We start from the raw sequence: 11,366 nt of genomic DNA, 5'->3' as shown, positions 1-11,366 counted from the left end.
TCCCCCCCCGCAGCAGAGGCCAGCCCGCCCACCCCCCCACCCTGTGAGGAGGCAGATTTAGTGGGGGACCGCAAAAGTTCCTGGGATACTGGGGAACTGTGACCTAAGTTGAGTCAGGAGGGGATCTGGAACAGAAGTTTAATAGACTGGTCTAACCTAAACTGATTCAATCTGATACTACATCCATCATAGTCTTTCACCATTTTAAAACTGATCTATGTGCACTGAACTTCTATTCTGTTACAGGTTTAGACAGGTTTCCAATCACTTATACTAGTTTATGTGCAATTTATGTCCCTAGCCTAAGTCTCTAATGAAGCAGACAGAGCTTAGCTCTATCACAGTAATTTGAGATAAAAATAATGGCTCATTATTTCCCATGGCTGAGTTTATAATGGGATCAAGATGTTAGGACAAAGTTCTAGCTCACTAATGCCAGCCCATTGCCTAGATTCAGTTTGTCTAGATTATATGAAGACCACTCTGTTGGCTAGATTACAAATCATACCAAAGGGGAAATGTGACAGGAGTGCCACTATTGGAGCCTCTCCGGGTATGGCTCCGCCGTCCTGTAATGGGCCAACCGCCTGCTTACTCTTCTGCCACGCCTTGATCTTATGAAATTAATAGATTGCTGTAATTAGCAGAAGGCTGCCCATTTATATGTGCCCGGATGACAGGGGACACTATCTGCAGCTCCTTTTCCTCCCCTACACCGCAGCCCAAGCCTCACAGATGGTGCTGATGTAATCTGACTCTGGCTCTGTTATGTCTCAGCCCTCTTTTTGCCCTTGGGGCTCCTCACCGCCCCTCTGCCCTCTCAGGGCTCCTCGCCGCCCCTTTGCACTGTCGGGGCTCCTCTGCCACTCTTGGGGCTCCTCACCGCCCCTCTGCACTGTTGGGGTCCCTTGGCCACTCTCAGGGCTCCTCGCTGCCCCTCTGCACTCTCAGGGTCCCTCTGCCATTCTCGGGGCTCCTCGCTGCCCCTCTGCACTCTCAGGGCTAGGCTAAACCACCCCACAACAAACTGCACCTTCTTCAGCACCAGGAACCCCCACGCTACTGGGGGAGTCCCTATGAGGCCTCCTCCACCCCTTGTAGCCTCACCCGGTCCTCCAGTTAAACAGTGAACACAAACACAAAGCCCCCAGGCTATAACATGAAGCTAAAACCATCCGGTCAGAATCCTTACCAGGCAAAATACTCCAGCTCATGGCAGTGACCCGCAGATACTCACGCAGCCAAACTTTGGCCTTCTCTCCGCACTGGCCAAGCTCCTCACTCCTTGGCTGCCAGAGGAGGAACTGCCACCCTGGCCTCCTGCCTGGGTTTAAGAAGGGCTAAGCCCTGCCCCTTCCTGTCAGGGGTTTTGCCGGTTGCCCGAGCAACCAGCACCTGTGCTGCCCTGGTGACTGACAGCTGCACCTCCCCCTTCTCACCGCTAGGGGCCTCTCTTGAGCCGCCCCTCTTCTCAGGCGCAGGGCACTTAAGTGCTCTGCAACAGGAAACTTTACGCATTTTTTTTAAATATTCGTGTTGTAAAAGTTAACTTCTGTACTCAGAGCTGTTAAGGCTGTCCTGATTCAGTTATGCTATGCCATGTGTCTCTTTGGATAGAAGGATATTGCCGAGATTTTGGGAACTACACAGGAAAGTTAGGTGGACATATGAGCATCACAGTAGCCCTGTGCCTGCCAGTTCTGGGTGGTGCATAGTTTCAGCATCTTCAAGCTGAAAAACATAATATAGTCTCAAGGCTATTGTAGCAGCTAGTCTAAATGGCTAGTCCCCTAAATGGCTGCAGAACCCTGTCAGTGTTAATTATGATGAAATGTCATTTGAAAGGAGCAGAATGGAAATGATCATGTTAAGAAACACAAATTTCATAGATTTCATAGACATTAGGGCTGGAAGGGACCTCGGAAGGTCATTGAGTCCAGCCCCCTGCCCGAAGGGCAGGAAGTCAGCTGGGGTCATAGGATCCAAGCAAGATAAGCATCCAATTTACTCTTGAAGGTGTTCAATGTAGGTGCTTGAACCACGTCCAATGGCAGGCTATACCAGACCTTGGGGGCTCGGGCAGTAAAGAAATTCTTCCTTATGTCCAGCCTGAAATGGTCTTGCAGTAGTTTATAACTGTTTGACCTTGTTATCCCTTGGGGAGCTTTGGTGAACAAACGTTCCCCCAGATACTGGTGGTCACCCCTGATAAACTTATAGGTGGCCACCAGATCACCCTGAGCCTGCGCTTTTCCAAGCTAAAGAACCCCATGGCTCTCAGCCTGTCATCGTAAGGTCTTTTTTCCAGACCTCTGATCATGCATGTGGCTCCTCTCTGAACCCTTTCAAGCTTCTCCACATCCTTTTTTGAATTCTGGGGCCCAAAACTGGACGCAGTACTCCAGCTGTGGCCTCACCAAGGCCGAGTACAAGGGGAGAATGACGTCTCGGGATTTGCTTGAGAAGCATCTATGGATGCAAGCCAGCATTTTGGTTGCTTTACTAGCGGCAGCATCACATTGCAGGCTCATGTTCATCTTGTGGTCAATGATGTCCCCCAAGTCTTTTTCTTCCATAGTGCTAGCCAGCATAGCACTGCTGAGCCTATAAGGATGCTGCAAGTTTTTCCTCCTAAGGTAGAGAACCTTGCATTTTTCAGTGTTAAACACCATCAGGTTCTTGTCTGCCCATTTGCTGAGCCTGTCCAGGTCAGCCTGGATTGCCCTCCTGTCTTCAGGTGTGGATGCTTTGCCCCAAAGTTTGGTGTTATCAGCAAACTTGACCAGTCCACTTCTGACTCCAATGTCCACATCATTAATGAAGATGTTGAACAATATGGGTCCAAGGACAGAGCCTTGGGGGACCCCACTGGTCACAGGGCACCATGACGATTGACTTCCATCAGTTATCAACCTCTGGGTCTGAACACGGAGCCAATTTCCCAGCCAGCAGATCCTGGTGGACCCAAGGACACAACTGGCCAATTTCACCAAGAGGTGATTATGGGATACCAGATCAAAAGCTTTTTTGAAGACAAGATATATGATATCAACTTCTTCTCCCTCGCCCAGGTGATAGGTCACCTGGTCGTAAAAGGAAATGAGATTGGTCAAGCAAGACCTACCCACAAACCCATGTTGGCCATCCCTCAGGATGTTGGCGTCAGCCAGTCCGTTAAGGATGGCCTCTTTAATAAACTTTTCTAAGACCTTCCCTGGGATAGAGGTCAGGCTGATGGGCCTATGGTTTGCAGGATCCACTTTCCTCCCTTTCTTGAAGATAGGCACCACATTGACCTTCTTCCAGTCTTCGGGCACTATACCAGAGTGCCAGGAGTCCTCAAAGATCCATGCCAGGGGCTGGAGTTCTTGATGGCCTTCTCTATCATACTAAGGACATTCCTTTTATATAACAAATATATATATATATATATCGGTATATCAACATTCTCAGAAAAGCTGATTCTTCCTTTAGCTACTTCTAGATGTTTTGCCTTTTGGCTATAAAATCAATGCATATAGTTCAATAGTGAAAACTATTAACATAAAAGGGAAAATGAAAGGATTGCCATTACTGTACATTAATGTACTTCGAGTCCTCAATTTATTAGACTGTTACCATTCTTTACATTACTTCCAACTTTTAATGTTTCATGCTGTACATGTGTTGAGGGTTGTTTTTTTTCCAAACTCATTATGTTTAACTTAAAATATTTTTCTTGAAGAGTGGTTCATGTCCTGGTGTGTGACTATTTGGTTTGGCACTGGTCTTTCCTGTTTGAAATGACAGGTTTTGGAATATGCTCACCCACCTACCCTTGGGAGGTAATCAGAGAGAAAGAGGCTTGAACAATAAGGAGATCATTAGGCTCAGTAGGGAGATCACGGATCTCCTGAAAACAAAAAGAGAAGCCTATAAAAGATGGAAGCCAGGAATTACCTCCAAGGAGTCCACAGGAATGGCCTGTACCTGTAGGATTTGGATTAGAAAAGCTAAGGCAGAAATGGAATACAGACTGGCAACAGAAACCAAAGACAATAAAAAGCCCTTCTTTAGATACATACGAAGCGGGGGGGGGGGGGGGGGGAAATGTAGCACCCCTGCAGAACATAAATGGGACAGCTGACAACTGACACTCAGGAGAAAACTGAATTCCTAAATGAATACTTTGCACTGGTATTCCACCAGACAAAGGACATTAACACACCAGACAAAAAGCTGGATGGACAAGGTGGGGGTGATCACCCAGCTATGATCAGTGAAGATCTTGTGAGGGAATACCTAGAGATGCTGGAAATCTATAAGTGAGCAGGACCTACAGTGAACTATACCCGATGGTGCTGAAAGGACTGGCTAACATTATCACACAACCAATGATAAAGCTATTTGAGAACTCATGGTGCTTGGGTAAGGTCCCAGAAGACTGGAAAAGGGCCACTGTGGTACCTATCTTCAAAAAAGGAAGGAAGGAGGACCCAGGGAATTATAGGCCAAACAGTCTGACCTCAATCCCTGGAAAAATCCTGGAAAAAATTATCAAAGAATCCATCATTGATAGGGTAACAGAAGGCAGTATTCTAAATGACAGTCAAGATGATTTTGTTGCAGGCAGGTCCTGCCTGACCAACCTCATCACTTTCTATGATGAGGTAACTCACCACCTGATTAAGAGAGATGAGGTTGACCTCATATACTTGGATTTCAAAAAGGCCTTTGACTTGATCTCCCATGATGTCCTCATGGTAAAATTGGCAAGTTGCAGCCTCAATGATTTAATGATCCATTAACTAGGAAACTGGCTCTGAGGTCAGACCTTGATGGTGCTAATAGATGGAATTTGAGTTGACATGGTGAAATATGACCAGTGCTGTCTCAAGGCTCAGCACTCAGACCAGTACTTTTCAACATTTTCTTCAATGATTTGGACACAGGTGTGGAACGTGTACTGGCAAAGTTCAAAGATGACACCAAGAAATGGGGAAGTGCAGTCATGCTGGAAGATAGGTTGAGGATACAGGCTGACCTGGACAGGCTTGTAATATGGGAGATCTAAACCTGATGATGTTTAATACCAAGAAATGTAAAGTGTTCTGTCTGGAGAGAAACAACCCACAACATACCTACAACATTAGTGGTGCAACATTAGCCAGAAAGAAACCTGAGGGTCACGATCGACCATAAAATGAACATGAGCCACCAGTCCCATGTGATAGCCAGAAAAGTGAACAACACTCTGGCATGCATCAACTGATGCATCACAAGCAAGACTAAGGATTTCATCCTCCCACTTGACTCAGCATTGGTGATGCTGCAGCTGAAGTACTGCATCCAGTTCTGGGTGCTGAAGTTCAAGAGGGATGTGGAGAAGGTGGAAAGAGTCCAAAGAAGGGCCACATGAATGATTAGAGGTCTGGAGAACAGACCATCTGACAAGAGACTGAGAGACATGAGACTTTTCAGACTGGAGAAGAGAAGACTCAGAGTGTACTTGGCGGCAGCCTTTTACATATATAAGGGGTAAACATCAGGGGCTAGGAAAACACCTGTTCACCAAGGCACCCCAGGGGAAGACTTTGAATAATGGTCATAAACTGATAGAGGATCACTTCTGATTAGGTGTTAGGAAAAACTTCTTTATGGTTCATGTGTCCAGAGTCTGGAATAGACTCCCCCCAGAGGTGGTACAGTCACCTTCCCTGGGGATCTTCAAAAGATGACTGGATGCAAACCTTGTTGGGGTCATCTGACCTCATCAGTCTTTCCTGCCTTGTGAAGTAGACCTGGACCTGATGTTCTCTGAGGTCCCTTGCAGCCCCTAACTTCGATAAGGCTATGAACACTTAGTTCACACTGGAATTACTTAAATAAGATTTTTCATGAAGAATGGTGGAAATGTGGTCTTCAAGCAGTAAATGTGACAAAGTACCTGGAGGCCAGGGACATTGTAGCCCTTACAATCTTTTGAGACCTGGCCAGCAAGAGGAGGAAGTTTGTTCTCCTCCGGCAAATGGGAAGTCAAAAGGTGCACAATTCGTTCCACTGCTACCACTATCCATTTAGATCAGTTTTTCAAAATGTGTATGCTAACTTTGTATTCTCTATCAAGTGAATATTCAAATACCAATTTTATTGAAGAATGTTGTTATTTTTGGATGCAAATAAATTTGAACTTAGTTATGAATGCACAATTAGAGGTTGCACTGAAGATCTTCAAATTATCTGACCTTATACTTTCAATAGTCACAAAACTCAGTATTGGAAATAGACCTACAACATCCTGTATTGATAACTTAAATTATTTTTCTCAAAATATATAGGGCTTAAAGTTAAAATAGTTGACTTTTAAATTTTATTAGCATAAGGTATGGAGTCCACACACACAAAAATTGTCGCATTGGGTTATCCAAAATTCTGTTTCAAATAGAATCCACAGTAGATCCAATGATGCAATAGATCTAGTTGTTTACTTATAAAGAAATTCATTTTAAAGTAACAGAACAGAAGCTGGAAATAAAAAAATAAGCCTTATTTTAAAAAGGATCTGATCTAGAGTGTAAAATAAATGTAACTCTTGGTTGCTTGCTCACAACAGTCCTTTTAATCTACTCCAGAGGTGAGATTTAAGAACCATAGGTCTCTTGGTAAACAAAGCTGAGGATCTGGGTTTGTTATCTCTGTGTACACAATATATCTGTGTATATATTACATATTTCTTTCTCTCTATATCTCTCTTTGTCTCTTTTACTACAATACATTTAGCTATCTGGGTAGGCATGTTTTGTTCTGAAGCTTTGTACAGAACAGGTTTTTTTAATTACCTTCAATTTGAGGTAAATTTATTAAAAAGGTACTGGATTTTATGTTATTCAGGAAATATGAATGAAATGAAGAGGGGCTGTGTCTTAGTTCCTACTTTATTCCTGTTGCTCAGCTGTATCCCTTGGCAAGTAACTGCAGATCCAGAGGATGGAGAGGATGAGGACATTCCAGGTAAGAATGTACAAATATTATCCAGGAAATGTCTCTAACTGCAATAAACTAATGAATTAAATGTTTTGTGGACCTGACCATACAAGCAGCCAGCCCTAAAAAATATAATGGGCCATTGCCCTTGCAATAATATGTTAAGAAATCCTGTGTACATGTGTGTACATGAGTACAGTAGAATGACTGGAGGAGGGGAGCAAGCAGGAAACCAGCCTTGGACACCTATGAATGGGTGTGAGAATCCTCCTCTCCTCCTCACAACTTTGAATCTTTATCACAGGTGCTGCCCAGTTACAGAAGTAGGGCAATGCAGTTCCACACCCACGGTGCAAATTATGGGGGAGCACTGGGGCAGCATGGGGGAACACCCCCCATAAGTGACGAGAGCCCCACCCCATAAGATTTGAAAATCATAACCTGGGGAAGGTCTCTGATCACACTGCTCCTTCCAATAAACCAGTTTGATTTTTTTTGAAGAACATCCCCCCCTCAAGAATGAAAGTGTAATTTGAACCCTGGCCACACCCAGAAGTGTATCTAGGGGGTGGGAGGCAGAGGGCAAGATAATGATGCTCCCTCTCCCCCAAAGAGTTTTTTCTCACAGTACACATAGCCCTGTACCCACTAATATATCTTGGATGGCCAGAAATCCACCAGCGGCAGCTTCCAGGGAGCCCATGTCTCAGAGCTGCTGCTCCAGACTCCCTCTAGGGCTGTGCAAGTCTTCAGATCATGCTTCAGATCCAGGGCCACTTTGGATGCTTCAGCATCTGAAGCAGCATGCCCAGAGCAAAGCACAGGCTCAGTTAAGATGTCCAAAGCAGTTTGGAGCTTCCAAAGCACTTCAGAAATGCTTTGGATGCTTCAGACATTGAAAGTGAAAGTTAAAAGAGGGAGGGAGGGAGAGGAGGGGGAAGGAGGAGTGGGGGCGGGGGGAGAGTGACATGTGTAGGTGGCCAGTAAGAAGGATTTTTCTCTGGATGCCTTTCCAATGACAGTGTCTGGGGGGAGGGACCCAGAAACAGCATAAAAGCCTCTGTCTGGAGGCATGCTGCACCTTTTCCTAGCTTGTTCCCTCTCAGAAATTGCATGAGAAAGGAACCCTCAGACTCAAGCATTCCAGCTTGCTTACTTTACTCAGTAGTTGAATTTGCCTGCTTCTTTTTTGTTGTTAGAAAGGATTGGGTAGGATTTAGCTTCTCTTAGCTTAGTTGTTCAATCACTATTACTATTCAATTCATTTCTTTGAATTTATATTTGCTTTTTCTTTTTTGGCAACCTTGAAAAAAGAAAGCTGTGTTTTCCCTGCCAGTGTGATCCATTGCTATTCAGGGAGGCACACAGATTACATGCACACACACACACACACACACACACACACACACACACACACACACAATATAAAGAAGAAAAAACAGATATTCATAGGAGAAGAAGACAGACAGACAGCGCACAATTTTTATATAACTCTTAACACTGAAGCAAACAATCAAAGAAGAGTCCAGTGCATGCATGCAAAAGAGAGAATAAAACACACAAAAGGACACAGAGAGACTTTTTGCAGCACAGGAAAGATCAATACGAAGCGTGCTGGAATGGCAGGTTCCGGGTCTTCTGGCAGGGGAGGGAGAGGGGATAGGGGGAGAGCTAGAGCTGTAAGCCTCCCCCACCCCCCACCCAAACACAGATGCATTCTCTTCCCAAGAAGTCATGACATCAGTGCTGCCAGTGGAAGCAAGAAGGTGGGAGCAGTGTCTGCACCTGACGTCCCTGCACCTGCACCACCTCTGCTCAGTCCAGAAGTGGGCACCAGCAGTGGAAGCCCTGTCTCCTCCACCCCAATTTCATCTCTCAGCGTGAGCCTCTCACTGCCAGAGGAGGAGCTGGAGCTGGAACCAGGGATGCTGAGCACGCTGGCTCAAGCAATTCTGGGGACTAAGGGGGAATCAGAGTTCATGCTCCACACCTCTCAAATTTCCCCTAGGCCCAGGTCTCCTCTAGAAAGTAGCACCTCGGAGGAGGCTGAGGTTGTGCAGGCAAGTGGCTCAACTGAGGCAGTTCCTCCTGCTACTGAGTCTCAGCCTGCTGAGGAGTGGGATAAGGCAGGATCCTCGCCCTCAACCCAGATGAAGGGGAGTAGTGTAGTGTGGGATCATCTTGAGGTGGCAGATGATCCCAGGTTTGCCATCTGCCAGCGTTGCTAAAGGCACATGAGCTGTAGCAAGGATATGAGACACTTTTCCACCACGGTGATGCTGCTGCATCTGAGGAGGCAGCACCCCCTTGCCCTTCTTCCTGCTTAGCCTGGCACCAGTGCAAGTGTGCTGAAAGAGAAGTCCCTCCCTCACTCCAAAGTCCCCTTCCCCCCAAAGAAAAGGCAGACCACCTTTACAGCACGGGTAAGCGAGATCACCCAGAACATTGGGGAGATGCTTGCTCTGGATAGCCAGCCCTTCTCCCTAGTTGAGCGGCCAGGATTCAGGCAGTTCGTAGCACTTCTGGCCCCATTTTACAAAGTGCCTGCATGCACTACCTTTAGCAGGACGGTGGTGCCCTCCCTGTATGAGGCATGCAGGGAGTACTTGAGGGAGGAGCTGCACAAGGAAGGGCCACAGATAGCCTTGCACTTCACCTCCAACATCTGAAGCATCTGGGGTGGCAATCATGCCTACCTCTCCCTCACAGGGCACTGGTGCGATCAGTCAGGCCATCAGTGGGCTCTACTGCAAGCCGAGGTGCTGGATGAGTCCCACATGGCAAGAGAGATCATGGGGGCCATGAACCGCATGGTGCAGGGGTGGTTCATTGGGCAGGCCAAGCTCACCCTCAGGTTCATGGTCACCAACAATGGGGCCAATATGGTGAAAGCTGTCCACGATGCCAACTTTGTTGGCATCCACTGTGTGGCACACAGACTGCACCTAATAGTAAGGGATGCATTGGAGGGGGACAGGGCTGCTGTTGACGGCACCACCACTAATACTGCTACAAGCCAGCTGATTTTGAAATGCAGAAAGGTGGTGGGCTACTTCCACTGCTGCATCAAAGGGAGCAAGATGCTGCAGGAGAAACAGGCAGAGCTGAGCATCCCACAGCACAAAATCATACAGGATGTGTAGACTCGGTGGAACTCCACATACTTGATGCTTGAAAGGTTGGTGGAGCAACAGAAAGCCATCCATGACATGGCCTTGCTTATGGAGATTGGGATCAGCAGCCCCGGATTCTGGTGGTCCTCAAGGCCTTCCTTGAGGCCACCAAGACCCTTAGTGCTAGTGATGCTTTCCTCAGCCAGGTGATCCCCCTAGTGAGGGAACTGAAGAACCAAATGGAGAATTTCCAGGGGATCAGTGTTCTTGGCTGGGGCAGGCCAGTGTCACCAGATGTGCAGGCATTGGTGAGGTGGCTGAAGGAGGGCATCAGGAGATGGCTGGATCCCTTATGGTCCAGTACGGTCCACATGATGGCGGGTATGTGTGACCCGAGGGCGAAGGGGAGCATGTGCACTGGCAACCTCAAAACCCTCAATCACTGGATGCAGGTGCTAGTCAACAAAGTCAGGGAGGCTGAAGTGCAGAGGTGAGGGGGTGTGGAAGAGAGGAATCCACTTTCCTATGCCAGCATTACCACCACTGGCGCCAGCACCAGCCAGTCTCCTCCATGCCAGTCACTGCCAATGTGGGCCATGAGCATAGCTTCAATGCTGGGGTCCAAACCCACCAGACCCCAGCCTCAGGCAGGTAGTGCTGAGGCTTCGGTGGCTAACTATCTCGCTGAGGATGTGGAGCCACTGGACTGTGACCCCCTGGCCTACTTGACAAACTGCAGCCTGATGTGGCAGGATCTGGCCACAGTTGCCCAGCAACACCTGTCCTGTCCACCAACCAGTGTTTCAAGTGAGAAGGTGTTTAGCATTGCTGGGGATGTTGTCACAGCCCATTGCATCTGCTTGGATCCTGGTTTGATGAGTTCATGAGTTTCTGTACCTACTACCTAGGAGGCTGATGAAGTGCAGTTCATAGGCCAAGCTCTGAAAAGTGGTTTGCATTGTAATTTGTTCCCTCTCAGGATCAGGCCTGAGAGACTGGAGGCAGAGTGTTTTTTTGGTGAGGAATGTCCCTCCACAGGTAGTTGGGTTTTGTTGTCTTTGATAGATTCTGGTGTGCAGTTTGTGGGGGTACTAGAGATAGTTGGCAGCTTTTGTGTTTTGAGCTGTAGGAAGATGGCTGCAGTTCTGGTGATGAGGTTAGGTGCTTGTTTGAATGTACAAACCACTTTTCAGAGCTGGGCCTATGAACTGCACTTCATCAGGTATCTAGGTTGTAGGTACAGAAACTCATGGACTCAATATACACAGTGGAGTTCTGGCACACAGCGAC

General features: G+C 47.0%; 1 protein-coding gene across 3 annotated transcripts in view; it reads left to right on the top strand.

Moving 5' to 3' along the window:
• The window catches only part of TFPI (tissue factor pathway inhibitor), a 100,888-nt gene that overhangs the window by 28,615 nt on the left and 60,907 nt on the right, over positions 1-11,366 (top strand). For all 3 annotated transcript variants that reach the window (XM_019523067.1, XM_019523069.1, XM_019523066.1), the window contains one exon: positions 6,871-6,990. In XM_019523067.1, the coding sequence (XP_019378612.1) occupies positions 6,876-6,990 (115 nt within the window). In that variant the 5' untranslated portion in view covers positions 6,871-6,875. The remainder of the gene's footprint in view (positions 1-6,870; positions 6,991-11,366) is intronic.

The sequence above is a fragment of the Gavialis gangeticus genome, unplaced genomic scaffold (genome assembly GCF_001723915.1).
Source record: "Gavialis gangeticus isolate Ggan-Ray unplaced genomic scaffold, GavGan_comp1, whole genome shotgun sequence".
Lineage (NCBI taxonomy): Eukaryota > Metazoa > Chordata > Crocodylia > Gavialidae > Gavialis > Gavialis gangeticus.
The sequence above is the reverse complement of the archived record's forward strand: the minus strand, read 5'-3'. Positions and strand labels throughout refer to the sequence as shown.